The sequence below is a fragment of the Ochotona curzoniae genome, unplaced genomic scaffold (assembly GCF_017591425.1).
Source record: "Ochotona curzoniae isolate NIBS_2020 unplaced genomic scaffold, NIBS_Ocur_1.0 scaffold_2476, whole genome shotgun sequence".
NCBI classification, from domain to species: Eukaryota; Metazoa; Chordata; class Mammalia; order Lagomorpha; family Ochotonidae; genus Ochotona; species Ochotona curzoniae.
In genome coordinates, this window is record NW_024467095.1 from 14,618,301 (window position 1) to 14,635,324 (window position 17,024).

At 39.5% G+C, this 17,024-nt stretch overlaps 1 protein-coding gene across 1 annotated transcript in view; it reads right to left on the reverse strand.

Annotated features, from left to right (window-relative positions):
- The window catches only part of LOC121170694 (probable maltase-glucoamylase 2), a 59,426-nt gene extending 43,328 nt beyond the window's left edge, over window positions 1-16,098 (reverse strand). Inside the window, exons 1-14 of the mRNA XM_041001936.1 lie at window positions 15,993-16,098; window positions 14,543-14,619; window positions 10,052-10,175; window positions 9,839-9,948; window positions 9,367-9,521; window positions 8,700-8,871; window positions 6,706-6,805; window positions 6,227-6,339; window positions 4,955-5,080; window positions 3,458-3,589; window positions 3,261-3,359; window positions 2,578-2,691; window positions 1,914-1,998; window positions 969-1,086 (exon numbers count right to left, since the gene is read on the reverse strand). Of these exons, the coding sequence (XP_040857870.1) occupies window positions 969-1,086; window positions 1,914-1,998; window positions 2,578-2,691; window positions 3,261-3,359; window positions 3,458-3,589; window positions 4,955-5,080; window positions 6,227-6,339; window positions 6,706-6,805; window positions 8,700-8,871; window positions 9,367-9,521; window positions 9,839-9,948; window positions 10,052-10,175; window positions 14,543-14,619; window positions 15,993-16,098 (1,631 nt within the window). The remainder of the gene's footprint in view (window positions 1-968; window positions 1,087-1,913; window positions 1,999-2,577; window positions 2,692-3,260; window positions 3,360-3,457; window positions 3,590-4,954; window positions 5,081-6,226; window positions 6,340-6,705; window positions 6,806-8,699; window positions 8,872-9,366; window positions 9,522-9,838; window positions 9,949-10,051; window positions 10,176-14,542; window positions 14,620-15,992) is intronic.
- Between the last annotated feature and the right edge of the window lie 926 nt (window positions 16,099-17,024).

The following is a 17,024-nucleotide window of genomic DNA, read 5'->3' on the forward strand; positions in this document are numbered from 1 at the left end:
CTGCAAGTCTAAACATAAAAATTCCTTAAGCCTCTCTCCACATTTCTTGTTCTTTTAGATACAGTGATTTTTTTTTTTTACTATCTTCCAAGAAAGGAACAGGATATAATGGTAAGGTGAGCTATTCCTGAGTTCTCAAAGGTATCATTAGATAAAATTACAGAACAAGATATGAAAAGAGAAGAATCTGTAGGACACATGTGTGTCTCCCTAATAGGCTTTCATAATGAGGAGCATTGATAATGTTATAATGAGGAAGGTTGTGGTGGTGATGACAGCTGTGGCCTTGAGGGCAGTGCTGATAGTGGTGGTGGTAGTAACATTGAAGGCATTGATACTGCTAGAATGATCACGGTGGTGGTGGCGATGATGGTAATGATAATGGTTGCGACAATGGTGATGCTGCTACTGGTGGTGGCAATAATAATGGTAATGGCAGTGATAGGGGTACTGATGGTAATGAGGATGATCTTGCTAATGATGAGTATTTGTATCTTGAGACAGAGGGAAGAGTGCAGAGGGATACCAGCACAGGTTATGTGGAGAGAAGTTCGCAGACTATGAATGGACCTTCCAGGTAAATTGATGACACTCAAGTATAAACAATGAATAGCTTTAGTAAAAATCTATTAATGTAGATTTACTTTAGCATCATTCAATTATTTTCTAAAATCAAGAAAATCTAGTGTCAATCATATCAGATCCAGTATTGGAATGTGACAAGGGTTGTCCTCTACTCAAGAGCTCCAAATGTTTCCTAATATTTGTGAAATAATAAAGCCCCTTAGCTATAAACCAATCAAAATGATCATTACAATGACCGAAGGTTTGTATGGAAAAAAAAATCTTAAGTTTCCTTAGCCTAATAACTAAAAAAAACAATTTTAATGATATAAATATGAAGGTAAACAGAAACGTTCCATCTCCCACCTCCTGAATCCAGAACCAGTAAAAAACCAAGAACTTACGAGTCTGTGGCTCTTGCCATGGAGTAGCCATACAAGCTGTGGACATCGTAGTGAAGACCTGAGTAGAACTCTGTGTCCATGCAAAGCGTCCTTTCAGAAAGCGTACGATTGAGAACTCCTAGGAGGACAGCATCCATCAGGTGGCATTTCTCCTCCAGCCAACATCAGCAAAAGAACCACCCAGGTCTTCTCTTCCTGGTGACTACACCTTTCCCATCAATTTCCTCCTTCTCAGAGGTCAAATTCTATCCTAAAAGTCACTCCCTCCCCCCGGTAAAACCTAGACTGAACCTCTCAGGGACATGGATCCTTAAAATTAATTCCCAATATGTGGGGATGAATGCATCAATTGAGAAACGTGTTCTAAGAATGTTCAATTGATCTGAGAAGAAATACAAAGCATGTCTTGTTTATCTATATACATCCATAAAAAAGAATCACAGACTATTTTATACTCTACCTGCTCCCTTAACCATCGCCTCTCACATACATTCGTCCAAAATCAGAAAAGTCAGCCCTCATTAGAAATAAATCCCACAAATGAGAAAGACAAGAGAGACAGTGAGACGGATGAAAGGAGAGGGAAAAAAAAAGTCACACATTTACTTCAATGTTAGATAGGTTGTGCCTGTGGATATTCTGCAATTCTCATCATTTCAAGTTGAACCACTTGAGGGGCCTGGAACAGGTGAACTGAATGAAAGATTATGAGATCCTGGAGGGGAAGGACACCTGGAGGAAGTCCCCGGTTCAGAATAGTAACTGTCCACACACACTGCTCTTGTAATAGACAGCTGCAAAGTAACCAGAGGTCAAACCCCTGGAGAGGCTCAGTGAAGGTGGGGGGTATGTGTGGGGCTGGTCCCTGGCCTGGGAACTGAACTGCTCTTGACAACACTGTGTTGTTGAGACTGCCTTTATATTAGCAAGCAAGGAGAAACTTACTAGGCACAAAAGGTGGTTCGTTCAAGGTGTTTGATTCACACTCAAGATGGGGACCTTGGAGAAAGCTAGATACTTCATCCATTTCCTTCCAAGACACAAAATAAACAAAATGTAATACATCATTAATATCGGATTTGCTGTTTCAGTATTGCCTGGAAGAATTTAACAGAAGCTAAAATTTTTATCTGAAATTTTTCATCTTTTATTCCACTAAGGAGCAATAACAAAACCATTTTTAAATGAATCAAAAATACATGATGAGTCATTTTTGATAATGAATATATTTTACAAATTCCAGATAAATGTACTTGTCGGTTTCCCTGCACAGCCAAGTAACAACAAAGTTCTCATTAATTTATTCACTAGTGATCAACTTTTAATTTTTTATCAGCCAATGCTATAATTAGAGCAATCATAATTTTAATGGAACAGTATTTTAAGGTTGAAATGCAGTTAATGAAGGAAAGCAAAGAGTCCACAAAAGAACTGTTTAACAATATGAAATCATCAGTTACTGTCAGATTCAATATAAGAACCTAGAATTTTTAGGAGCCTACTTCAAAGAAAAGCTCAACATTAAGTGAAAGGATTTTGAATAACACTACATTAAGCAAACTTTGTTGTTAGAGAGCAAGATCAAAATGAGTCTGGAATAATAACTTACAATCCACACTCCATCAAACTCCAGGTATTTATAAAATTCAGTCAACTGCTCTGTCCACCACTGAGTGCCCACCGGGTTGCTATAGTCGGGAAAGACTGTTTGTCCAGGGTATCCCTAAAGAACAAACAGGAAGGCGTTGACCATGAGTGTGTTAAGTGATCAGATCATTCATTTACTACTCTGTACTGTTCTCCTGGAAGTCCCAAGTGCTTATTATTTTAAAATGTGTGACTCTGTAAACAATGACAAAACAGTGAGATACAGGGAAACAACGTAAAAGAAAAAGAACTGATTAAATAAACAAAATACCATCTCAGGTCTTTTTCTATGAAAAATGCACTATGTCATATTGTCATACGATTTAAGAGATAGGTTGTTTAAAATGCTGGCAAGACTAATTACTATAATTCAGAAATAAGTTAAATTAGAAGTAAAAAGCAGTTACTGAATGCCTTGCTGCCTCATTTTTTTTTCTTTTCCCAGATAATGAATATATAATACTGCAGCATCCGGACTTAGCTTTTGAAATTATTTAGAATGCTGATTTATCACAACTACTGGTTTAAAAATAGTAACAAAAGAGAACCCAGCGATAGCATTACAATTTTTCTTTTCTTCATCTCCCAGTCCAAAAACACAAACTGCTCCAAATAACTTTAATTGTTCTTCTTTGGAGAAATTACCTCCCCAACCGCAAAGCCATGACGGTCCAGTATCCACACTCTCTGAAGGCTTCCATTGTTATAAGCTGTGTAGTTAGGGCTTCTGAAGATGCCAGGGTTCTAAGAAAGAAATAAAACATAAATCTCATTTTTGTGCTTGTCCTTTGTCCTTTGAAAGAGGAAAAAAAAAAGGCAACTGGATGAGTGTTTGAACATACCATAATAATCACATATTTCTGTCCATTGTCATGTAACTCCTTGGCAAAATCGGAGAGACCAGGATAAGCGGTTTCATTAATGGTGAAATCTTTGTTTCCATCCATGTAGTCTATATCGGAGTACTGGACATCCTGAAAGACAGCTAACACCAGTCATTCAGAAACTAGGAAATACACCATAGTGACATGACTTTGAAGCCACATTTCTTCTTGCTTCTGGAACTTCCAGAATAATGCAGTCACCTTTCATCAAAGATGCAGCTGCCATTACGCTGTGGCTTTACCTTCTCTTCCTGACAGATGTATGTCTGAAAGCATTGCAAGGAACATGAGGGCACCTTGTTCAGCTGTGTACCAAAAGAGTCGGATGCTTGACGGAAAGCAGGTGCTAGTTCACATTCTTGTTTGAATGGGTCCATGAGTAATGTTATGGCCATGTACAAACTTGAACTCCAAAAATGAAGCCAGAATGTACCAGAATAGAAGAAAATTGCCAGGGTAGAGATTAATAATGACAAGTGTGGTTAGGATTCCACCTTGCAGTTGTGTGGCCTGGGAACATTATTAATCACACTGAGTCTTCATATTTTCATTTGCAAGATAGTGTTAAATACATGTTAATCGTGGGCATAAACATGCTTTCCAAAATAAATAAATAAATAAATTAGGTGTTAGTAGCAATCAGATTCCTCCTGGAATGGCGTTTTTGCAAATAGTGGATATCAGAGAAGTAAAAGCAAATACAAAATACAATTTCTCCTTAACGTCAAACAACACATGGCCATCTGTCATCTCACTGACGAAGTTGCTCTCCTCACTGGGCCTGGTAACTGCTCTAAGAGGCAGAATAAAGACTGTATTCCAGACCAAATTCATTTCTATCCACACAATCTCCCCTCTCATGTTAACATACATGTGCATTAGTTTGAGAAAAGTGGTCCAAAATATTCAGTCCTGACGTCTTCATCAGCCACATGTTATGTGTCTCTTGAAGAGGCTTATTAAACATTACACACTTTAAGGATCATCTTTTTATTTACTGTTGTGCATTGAACAGCACAAATACCTTCCAACCTTCAGTCTAGAAGTAGAACATAAGAAACTCATTTACTGCTGGTCAATAGAAGCATCGCCAGCTGTTGGCATTCAGGTGGCACTTTCTCCTAGAAAAGTGCACCTCCAGGTCATCCTTTATGCAACCTGCCTGGCATTCTTTACTAGAAGCCAACTCTTTCATACAGGTGGAAACTAACATTCAGGGATGTTAATTAGTCCAACACTGCATTGATCAATGAAGTGGTAAAGATAAAGTCGAAAGCCATATCCAATAAATGCCATAAATTGTGCACCCTCCATAATCAGATAGGTAATGCAGTATGTAAATATCTGACCAAATGCCTATCTATATTTTTCCTGATAATTAAGTTAAATACAAACAAAAAAAAATGAAGGATAGGGAATGATGCCGAATGTGTAATAAGAAAAGTCACAACTTACATACGGAATCTCAGCTTGACGAGTCCGTTCTACCACCTCTCTCAACCCCTGGATGCCACCATAATCCCTCCGACTCAGCTGGAACCCGAGGCTCCAGTAGGAAGGCAAGAATGGCCGACCAACCAGCTGCGAGGAAAATGAAGTATCTGAGCTTTTGGCACTCTGCTTGCAGCATCATGTCAAACACTGGAAACATTAGTTGTACTTGGTCTTCTGCAAAGTCTCCAGGCACAATCTCCTAGGGCAACTTGTGAAATTCCACACTTCACATCTTTCTTTGCTTGGAACCTAAATGTAGTCTCAACAACCACAACATCACAAAATAGCAGAATTTTAAGGGAACGCTTTCCATTTGTATCATTTTGAGGGAAAAAGCAATAACGTTTTTATTCTTTCAATAATTCTATTCTGGGGCCGGCATTGTGGCGCAGTAGCTTAAGCCAAGTCACCTGTGACGCCGGCATCCCATAAAGGCACTGGTTCTGTCCCAGCCGCTACGTCTCCAAAACAGCTCCTTGCTAACGTGCCGTGGAAAACGGCTGGGGCTTCTAACATCAGGCAGGAGACTCAGATGAATTTCTGGGCTCCTGCATTTAGCCTAACCCGTCCCTGACAGCTGCAGCTATCTGGACCCGGCGCCGTTTCCACTTCCTCACAGCTGACGAAACTCGCGCCAGTCCAGCCGTCCACCAATCAGATGGAACCCGGAATTTCACCTGAGAATCCCGCCCCCAATCGCCCCGCCCCTTCCCCAACTCTGCCGCCCCACTTACCAATCATTCTTAGGCAATCATCTGTGACAGTCTCAGGCACCAATCCCCTGGGGCCTGCCCTTAATCCCTCCTAATCCCTGCCTCCACACCTTGCAGGCTCACCTGAATGGCATAAAGGCCCCCAGGTACGGCTCTGTTTTTACCTTTTCCTTCCAGCTTCCCTCCCCACCACTTCCTCCCCCTTTCCTCCTCTCCTCCCCACAACCCATCCCGTTCCTGACTCGCTGGAATAAACCTCCTAAGATTTTAAATTAAAAAAAAAAAAAACGCTTTTTTTGTGAATTAACTTTTTAATTAACTAAAAAATATTTTTTCTGCACCTCATGTCCTGAGTAAGGTACAGCAGAAACAAAAAAGAATAGAATTCTTCAGGAGTAAGGCTTGTGCGATAATATAATGAAAGTAAGAGTTACAAAACAACTCTTTTTCTCTCTTCTTAAGCTATAACGTATGTGTGACGGCAGTAACAACGAACGAACACCTAAATGCAAAGCCATACCTCTAAGTACTCCTGGACCACTTGTTCCGGAGTGTTTCCAAGGAACACATAGAAGTCAAGAATGCCCCCAATTGTGCGGTAAGTGATGGCAGGAGCAGGCTGAAGGGTGACCTCTGAAAGGGTTAAAATGACGGTGATCAGAATCTCGTGGGTAATATTCCATAATGTGCATATAGCACTTTTTTTAAAATCCGGTCATTAGTTGGTAAATGTGTTAGTTGATGTCATTTTCAGCTATGTTTTCAATGAAAACGACTTATGGTATGACCTGGATTGCTGGGTAGGTGCATCTAGTCTCAGGTTTCAGCTTCAATAGAAGTATAGTCCATTCAATGAGCATTTTATCAAATAGTGGCATCACCATAAATGTGATTATTTTCTATAAAGCTGCTTTAGGAAATGTTCTAAAACTGATTTATGGTGGTGATGCTATTTCAAACCATGCTAATGTTCACAGAATATAAAAAAGGGTTTCCTACCCATGGCATTGCTGTTCATCAAAAACACTCCAAAAGAGAAGCCACTGGTGTCCTCTAGGCACAAGAAGAACGTGTGAGCTCCATACAAGTTAATCATGCCCTGTCGACAGCAACAACAACAAAATTCATGATGTTATGGGTATAGAATGCCTTCTTTTTCCCTAAAACTAAAATAAAAAGCCATGACTCGCATGCAGCTGGTCAATATTTGATATAGTTTAGTATTGTATCAAAAAAGACATTGAACTACCAGATAAACAATATATACATATAGATCCAAAAAATGGAATAATTTCCAACAATCAGAAACGAGCATTTCTCAGAATAGTTATGTTAAGAAGAAAAGCAGGCACAAAATATCATATAGGATGTGATTTCATCTACATGGTCTGTCTGAAAAAGGAAGGTACAGAGATGAGAACATGAGTGTGTGCCTGGAGCTGTAGGGAGCCTGGCATAGGAACCCAGAAGGTCATAAGGAATCCCACAGAGGTGATGAAAGCATTCTAAAACCAACATTTTTAGAATGGTGGCTCTTTTTAGAATGATGGCTGCTCGACTGGGTAAATGTATCAAAAGTCACTGAATTATGTCCCCAAACCAGAGGAATTTATGCATATAAATGATACCGCAGTAAAGCTATTTTCAAAAATTTTGAAAATATTTGTCCTGCTTTATAACAAAATTTTTACTACATGATGATTTTGTGATTTATTTTCGATTTCTTTGTTGTTGATTTTCTATGTAAAGTATGTTATATGGTAAATATATAAAATTTAAGTAGTAAGAAAGTTTAATAATTATATATTTGGAGCTGGTACTGTGGCACAACAGGCTAATCCTCCACCTTCAAGCACCAGCATTCCACAAGCGTGCTGATCATGTTCTGCCTGCTACACTTCCCAGACAGCTTCCTGCTTCTGGCCTGGGAAGGCAGTGAAGGATAACTCAAGTCCTTGGGACCCTGCACCCTTGTGAGAGACCCAGAAGAGACACCTGGCTCTTGACGTAGGAAGTGAACCAGAGGATGCTAGATCTTTTCCTCTCTGCCTCTCCATCTCTCTGTAAAAATCTGCCTTTCCAATAACTATTTTTTTTAAAAAAAGCTGCTTATCAAACCTGTCAGAAGGCTATGACGAGCATAAATATGAAAAGATATAATGTGTGACTATATGTGCTATAAAAATAATGGGAGTAAAATATGAAGAAGGTAACATAAGTTCCCTGTGAGATATTGTCATGATCTTCGCCCTTGTTATAGGGCAATACCTTGTATTATGGTAAATTTCTATAGAAGAAAAGAAAAAGAATTAGCTTTTCCTATGGCATAGAAATGACCAAGAAGCCTAGATTAGATATAACATTACAGTCATAGGGAAGGCATGTGGTACAGCAAGTCAAGCTGCTGAATGTGAAGCCTGAATCCCATATCTGAATCCCTGGTATCCAGCTCAGACTCCTGCTAAGCAAACCCAGGAAGACAACAGGTGAAGGAAGGCAAGGTGATAGCTGAAGTTCTTAGATTCATACCACCCAGAAGTTGTGGGCATCTGGGAATTATACCAGCAGAGTGTGTGTGTGTGTGTGTCCCCCTTCCTCTGTAATTCTGCCTTTCAAAAAGAAATAAAATAAAAGGAAATTTAAGGAAAAGCAGAGTAAGTGTTCAAAAACTTTCATTGCAATTTAAAAGGATAGTTCCTGCTTAAGCTCTCAACACTTAATTATTAAAAACAGATATGACCACTTTGACAAATTAGCATCCAATATCTACGGGGCTTTCACGCAATTATTAAATGATATTTTCCATCAAACATTTGACTTATTTAAATTGTTACAGTTAGAATCATGAGTTGCTAGGCCTCAAGGCCAAGCATTTCTCAGCGTTAATACATCTAACATGGACAACACAAGGTGTAGAGCTATCTCTGTAGGAGCTATGCAGAAGGAAGAGTGTTCCCAAAGATGAGTGATAAGCAGGAAGAAAGGAACCTCACCGCTACTGGGTCAGTGTCCCGAGTGAAGATGGGCCAGGTCTTCCAGGTCATGTTGTGGCGGTACTGCTGGTGTACATGTTCCCCTAGTCCATACACATTGTTGCTGGGCAGTCGGAATGACAGCTGTAGGTACTGGTGGGCAAACTGGAGGGGCCCAATGCTCGTGTCCAACCTAGGCCATAGGATAAAAGAGAGTTACTCAATAACTCTTCCGTCTGCCACGAAGCTGGCAGCTACGTTCCACATACACCTGCAGATCAGGGATTATCCATCTCCAAGCCAAGATCTTGGAATCTAAAGGAGCATGGCAGTATCAACAGGACGTCGGGAGCCCTGGGTTGTGGCTGGGAAACACCTGGGTTCCAGCCGTTTTTTGGAGGTTCTTATCCGGCTGCTTCTGGCTAAAGTACATATCTGTGTTCCCTTCTTAGAGACCAGGAAACTGATGGGAATGAGGTGAGGAACTCTGCCCCAAATCACCCAGCTGATGGGTGCTTTGCTTATGAAAACTGACATAATACACTCTTGTGTTCTTTAGAAGCATATCAGATTACAGTGTTAATACGTATACAGAAATTGTTGACACTTTTCTGAGATTTGAGCGTTTTCCCAGGTTATACTTATCTCTGTGCCCAGTAAGTCAGAATAAATGACGTGAGATACTCACAAGACTCTTCTGTTGCTTGTCCTTATTACTTTGAGACTGAAGGGTTTGTTTGTGATCTCTACATGATAGCTCAGACTGGAAGGGTCAGCAGTCTCATTAAGCGTCTTAATGTTTTCATGGGGGACTTCGTAGCGTAGGTTACTGGGATCAGTAATCTGTCAGAAATAAAGCAGACCAGACAATTCCCAAAAAGACTATCTCTTCATATAGTTCCCTCACCAATATATCTCCAAGACAATAGACTCTGATTCTTTTCCCTGTAGTTACTGATGGGTAAGGAGAAATCACCCAGTCGAATACACCTGCTCAAGTAAAAATGAGCCATCCAACCCCATCCAGGGATTCCTGTGGGGAGCGACAGAGATGCCGCCTGCCCGTGCACCTTCGTGTAATGCCTGATCCAGAATGCAGTAAGTCCAAAGGATGTCATTGCTTTCTCCAGACCTGAACTCAGTGGCACTGCCAGACCAACCTTAAAACGAAAACGATTTGATGTCTGATTTTCAGCTGTGAGGAGGGCGTTAAGGACATCATTTCCAAACAGAGATGGGGATGCCACCCTTTTCAACTGAGCAGTAAAACCTAGAAGAAGAGAGAAAGGGAGAGAAGTTTTTAACTTTGGTTTTGTGGATTAATTTATCTGGGTTAGAATGAGTTACTGCCTAGAGCCCCAGCGAAAGTTCACCTGTGCTTGTGTTTGTAATGCCACCACTGACTTCGTAGCCCCAGTTCCTGGGGAAGAAGCACACAGGAACATCTACAGCTGCCTCAGGTTTCCAGCAGCACTTCAGTTTCGATCTGCAGGTATCCTATAACAGCACAAGTTCACATGGTTGAAAATGCAAGAAAGGAGGAGTTATTTATCTACTCCTCTAGATTCCTTCTTATTCCAACGACAACTTAAGACAGGTGATCATTGCACTAATTGATTTGTTCCTCCAGTATCCATACATTCACCCAGCCACTCAATAGACAGTTTTATCTGCCAAAGCTATATAATCCAGCTACATATAGCCTAGATCTTGCCTTCAGCAAACTTACAGAGTAAGTAAATTCAGAAAATTACACAGGTAATTACATGGGCCAATTATTCTCTTTAGGTAAATATATACAGCTATTACATGCATGTTGTGGTCAGCACTTCCACTAAGATGCTTGTGTCCCAATCAGAGAGCTTGGGTCAAATTCACTACCAGTTCCTGATACAAGTGTCTGCTAATGTGGACTCTGGGAAACAGCTGTGAAGGGCCAAGTGATGAGAACCCTGCTACCAACGTGGGCCAGGTACACAGCCCTGACCTTCAGCACTACTTGGTCCAGGTCTTTGGGAGTGTAGCAGGCACTAGAAAATCTTTATATCTTTTTCTGTCTCTCTTTCACTCATCCCAGAGAGTTGAAAACAAAATGGAGTAAACATGGCACATTGCTAACTGCAATACTTTTCAATTCTGTCACTTCTGCTTTGCTTGCTTGGCTATGAAACTGTGAGACTGTGAGATCGCAGGCCAAGCAGCCTGCATGACCTTCAGCACAGATAATTCTCAGTTCCCGGGAATCAAAACCAGGGTCTGGTTATCTCACAGGTGGCTCCAAGGCTTAAGTCCGATTATCTTAACTACCAGTCCGGAGAAGAGCTAGGCACACGGCACACACTGTCCAGCTGCAACAAGCTTTTATAAACTGTCCCTACAAAAATCCTGTAAATGTGTTGCTCGAAGCCACCTTCTGGTAAGGGATGTTGGTCCTGGTCGGTCAAGCAGTCAGATTTGTTTATTTATCTGAAAGGCAGAGTTAGAGAAAGGATGAAAGACTAAGAGATCTCTCATCTGTTGGTTCAACATCCAACTCTCTCACATGGCTGCAGGAGCCAATAATCAGGTCATACTTCACTGGCCTCTCAGGCACATTAGCAGAGAGCTGGATCAGAAGTGGAGCAGCCTGGGCTTGAACTAACACCCATACGAAATGTTAGTGGCACGATTGCAGACATAAACCCACTGTGCTGTGGCACCATCCCTTACAAATCTTTACATAATAGAATACTAATTAACTAAAATTGGATAAGAAGCTACAGAACACCTGAAATGATCAGTCATCACGAAAAATTTTGAGAAATACTTAAGGTCCTTTTTCTAAAAAATGATGTTTTGCCATATGGTTATAGTATATACCTGAAATTTTACTTACAAATGTGGACATATACAATTTTAGCGATTTGAATTCATTAGTCTTTTAGAATAATGAATATATCACTGCCAACAGTGAAAAAATAGTTCAAAATTCAGAATTCTGAATATTTCACCATGCTCACAGAAGAAAGTCATATTTCAAAGAAGCCAAGTGTTTTAAGCTTGCAGTAATAAAATTAAAGTTATTCATCCTGAGTTTAAAAAGTAAGTTGAAAATATAGAATAAAAGTGTGTTAAAACATAAAGTGTATATATACACAGATATGCATAGAATCTATTTAAAAGTTTAGATATATTGGGAAAAGGATACATGCTAAGCTACTGACTTTATTTTAGGGACAGGGTGGAATTTTGAGGTAGAAAGAAAACACTAAGAATTTTCTCCATTTTACTCTGTTGACAACTCTAATGTCCGAATCTTTCTTACTAAAGAAATGTATTCAGTAGAGTCTGTGTAATCCAAACACTAACAACAATAACATAATATGACACTACCCATTGGAAAAAGGTATAGGACCCACAATGAAAGGTATCTTAGAAGTCCCTATTTGATGCAACTGTTCTGAAAAAAAAAAAACCTATATGAATATAACTTAAATCACTGTTCTATGCCTATAAAAGCAAAACAATCACAGGATAAGCAAAAAGTTTTATTAATGTCTAACTCACATTCCTGCCCCATTGTCTTCAGGTAACCAAAAGCACGGGAGGGTCCCCTGGTTGGACTCTTGACACCTGATTTTCCTCAGTGAAGGGCAGACCCTGGGGACCTCTATCATCCTGAGACTGTGGCCTGTACAGTTCAAAGTTTAGTTTCATGGTCATAAATTGCTTCAAAGTCTACAGACGTCTATTACAAGCAATAAACACTCAGGACACCATGATGTTTTTTGTGTACAAACTTCCCTAACATCCCTCTTCCTGTTTTAAGGCACTTCCAGTATCCCAGGCACCAGAGGTCAAGCCCTGGAGATGATGACCTTAAAACGCTTTTAAATTCCACATTTCTTCCATGTATGTACATACAGCACAGGAAGGCAAGAGTCAGCATTGGGGATCCCCAGGAGAAGGAGCTTGTCCATTTCACCTGCCCCCCACAATAACAGATGCTCATAAACTCGGGCTTGGATGTCAATGTCCATTCATAACATCTCCTGGTCTCTATTCTGTGCTTAACACCAAAATTTCCCAAGAGTACTCTCCAGTACCTTCCAAACAGATTCCATATCATTTATGAACCAGACATTGTTAACAGAAATTAGATTGAAAGGTGACTTGGAAACTGTCCAGTGCAGCCACTACATGAGATAAGGATTTCTTCAGTCCCCCCTGTAAATGCCTTCCTCCCACAAATGATCTATAGCGCACTTCTTGCAAAATCAGCAAACCCTGCTTCTACCAAGTTAGCATCCATCAGTCTCCAGAAACGTACATGTTTTTAAACCTAATATATTTATGTGTTAGATTTTAAACTTGGTTAAATTTTTAAACTGGTTTTAATCATATTGAAAATTACAAGGAAAATGACAAAGAAAATGAAATTATAAGACAAAGAATAAAATGAACCGTGCATTGGTAAAAACGTTCAATGGCTTTTTTTGTACAGTTTAGTCATATCAGAAAAATATAGCATGTTCTGCAAACAAGGAAAGTTAAAAATATACCTTGGTTACAAGATCAGTAATCAAAAATTGATCTATATGCCACAAATATACAAAGAAAATCTAACTTTAAAATAATGTTTTAAAACAATAAATTATCAAAAAATCCATATCAAAATGTTCAAAGTCGAAAGTCTCAGTATATGTAGTTATATACAATGTTTATAGACTGGAACAATTACTCTTGTTATGGTTGAAATTCTCTGAAAATTAACCTTTAAATGTGATGAGTCACCTTCAAATTTGCAGTAGGTTTTGTAAAGAAATTCACAAGCAGATTGCAAAATTTATTCAGAAATCTACTAAAGGGAAAATAATGAATGAGGCCATTTTGAATTAAAAAATGAAAATGATTTGAAGAGCTTATACAGCCACATACTAAGACCTATTTTAAAGTTAGAGTAGCTAGGCCAGTGTGGTATCATAAGAAAATCCTATTAAAAGTGGTTCACATATGTAAATAAAATGATTTATGGTAAAGGTATCAATGCAACGAAGAGGGGAACAGATAAGTGAACACAGCAGGCTGGGAGAGATCTATTTTTAAAAATACCATAAAAAAACTCAATGCAAGAACTGATAAAGTTTTAAATTTGAAAATTAAACAGTAATTCTCTTATAAGAAAAATAGAAACACTGCTCTCCTAGATTGAACCTCAATGTACATGGAGAGACTTCTTGTGTTTTAGAATGGGAAGAACAGAAATATTAAAACACCAATATTTAAATTGTACCTAAAATTCAACTCAGAACCAACCATCACAATAGAATACTGCAAGATCTAAAATGTAGAACAAAGGGTAGGAGAATAAGATAGACTCGAAATTTATGACAAACATAAATCGCAACTGAGTTTTTCAAATATTTGTCTTACGAAAGTGACTTGGTGAGTTTGTTTAACGAAGGCTCCTCGGTGAGATAATGTTTTCTTTAGGACACATTCATTGGAACTCTGTTGCCAAGAACAGAAATGCAGAAGGCTCCTGCTATGAGAAGCCACGTGACAGTCTCTACTCTCAGGGATCAGAATCCAACTCTCAGACATTTTTACAGCCATTCTCAGACCTGCCCTGGGAATGCAGTTGCAGCTTCCCTTCCACTTTGGTGGAGTTTTGGACCAATGCTGGCTCCTCTAACTTCTTCCTTGCCTCCACTTTGCCGCCCCCCCCCCCGACTTTCTGAGTATTGTTGTTCATTGCATTGCTGTTAATTTCAGAGACCCATAAACCATGCTACCACCCTGCCACACCCTCTCCAACTTCACAGACTCGTTTGCTTTTAAAACAAACCCCAGGAGATCAACACGAGGGGTCCCATGTCTCTGACCTCTGTCACCTCCTGTCCTGGTGCACAGTCTATCCTTTCAGATCCGGATATATCAGGACATTCTGGAACAAACGAATCTGTACAGAGAAGTGAAAAACAGACGATGTACTCTAAGTTCCAGGGAGAAATCAGGCAGTGTTACACATGTGCAATCAATTCTCTGCCTGAACACGTCATTTAGATATCTGGTATCTATATTTATATGTGATGCATAACACTTAGTTTAAACTTTGTCTAGTTTTTTAAAGAGACATATGCACACACCATTAAAGCAATCTTTCAGATTACACAATTCAATAATATTTAGTATTTTACAAAACTTTTTAGCAAATTATTGCCATTTAGTTTCAAAATACTTCCTTCTCCTTAAAAAGGATTCACCGTCCATCAGTGGTCACTGTTTTCATTTTCACCCCATCTCTGGAAAGCTCTAATGCACTCTATCCCTGTGAATTTGCCTATTGTAAACATTTCACATAATCAGAAACAAAATATTTGACATATTTTGTCATGCCTCTCATGCTTGGCATGATGTTTTCAAATTTCATTGGTGGTCTAGTATGCACCAGTGCTCTCTCCATTTTTATGATTTTATTTATTTATTTGAAAGGCAGCAATACAGAGACTAAGATGGTCAGAGAGGGAGAGAAAAGAGACAGAGGGAGAAAGAGTCTTCCATCTGCTTCCTCACTCCCCAAATGGCCACAACAGCCAGGTCTGGGCCACTTTGGAGCCAGAGCTTCTTTAGGGTCTCCCAAAATGGGGGCCGGGGCCCAAAGATGTAAACTGTTCTCCAGGTGCATTCAGGGTGCTGGAGACGAAGTAGAACAAAATGAGACTTGAATGATGTTTTATTATGCATTCTGTTTTACTATTCTATTTTACATAGAATGTGCCTGGCAGAGAAGGGATTGTGTTTGGTGTGTGTGTGTGTGTGTGTGTGTGTGTGTGTGTGTGTGTGTGTGTGTGTAACAGAGAGAATAGCTTCAGAGTCATCTGTGAAGAGATCATAATTATTTTAATCATAAAATAGGCTGGAGCCTAATTGAAGCTGATATACTTAGGTCAATTTAACCACGATTCCCTGTAACCTAATTTCATTTTCTATAATGTTGTGTGTTGGGCGTGGAGACCTTAATTGTTTTCTCTTGTTGTAAACTCTATTGTTTCATGACTCTGGGTCTAGACACAGACTGGTGAGCATAATTTTGTATCCCATTAAAATTGCATGAACAAGGCTGGAAGGACTCTGAATGTCATTAACATTAAAGGTTTAGTTACAGAAAAGACGCATGTGTTTTGGAGATTAGCTTAAATTAATTATAGATATGGAATTTGAATATTATAGCACAGCAGCCTGCTGAAAAGTGAAGAAATAAAGTGATGCCTCCTTTATATATGAGAAATTTTCCCTACCCATCCTTCCAACATGCCAAAGCATGTCTCTTACCTGAAGAGATATTCAATAGAAAAAGCCCTAACAAGATATCTGCAATGCCTACGACAACAGTGAAGGTGATCAGAAGGATTTCCAGCACACTGAGCCTTCTTGCCATCTAGAAAAACACAAATGACCGGATTAAGACCAACCATTAGATAATTCTACCAATGCAAGAGTATGCATAAGCATTGTGAATCTGTTTGCAAGATATGTCCCTCTTCATGCAACCCAAATAATATTTGTTTCCACTCACCCCAGCATCTGCAAATAACTCTGTAATGAACACCCAAAACCTCTTGGACACTTGCCCTTTTTTTCATCTGCCAAGGATTTAAGATTACCCAAGGAAACGTGTATCAGATTTAAAGAATTGGAAGAAGAGAGTGGAATCACAAACTGAAGAAAGAAGTTGAGATGGTTCACAAAGCCATTTTAGATTTCACTCGAACCTTGCTATGTATCTTGGGTGGTAAAAAGAAAACATGCTCAGAAGGCAAGTAAATAGCAAACTGATGCTCGTGGTTGCTGCTGAGGTACTTAAGCATTAATAGTTCTTGGATCCTTTTAAGAATCTGCCAACACAAGTGAACTTGTTCCTTATCTCCAGTACAATGCTGCTGGTGTGGTCACAGTATATAAGCTTACATAAATTCAGTGGCTCACAGTAATCCTGAAAATTCCCCCATTGACCCTGATTCTATACAGTTGCTATACTGGAAGAAGTTCTAAACTGAGAATCAAAGAATTTGAATTCTTTTTTTTTTAAAGATTCACTTGTTCATATGAAGCTCAGAATTAGAGAGAGAGAGAGAGAGAGAGAGAGAGAGAGAGAATCTTCCGTCCATTGGTTCACTCCCCAAATGGCTATAACAGGCAGGGTTGGGTCATGCCAAAGCCAGAAGCCAGGAGCTTCATCTCAGGTCTCCCACATGGAAACAGGGCCCCAAACCCTAATGCTTTCCTAGGCACATTAGCAGGGAGTTGGATCATGAGTGGAGCACCCAGGACTCAAACTGGTGCCCATATAGGATGCTGGCATCG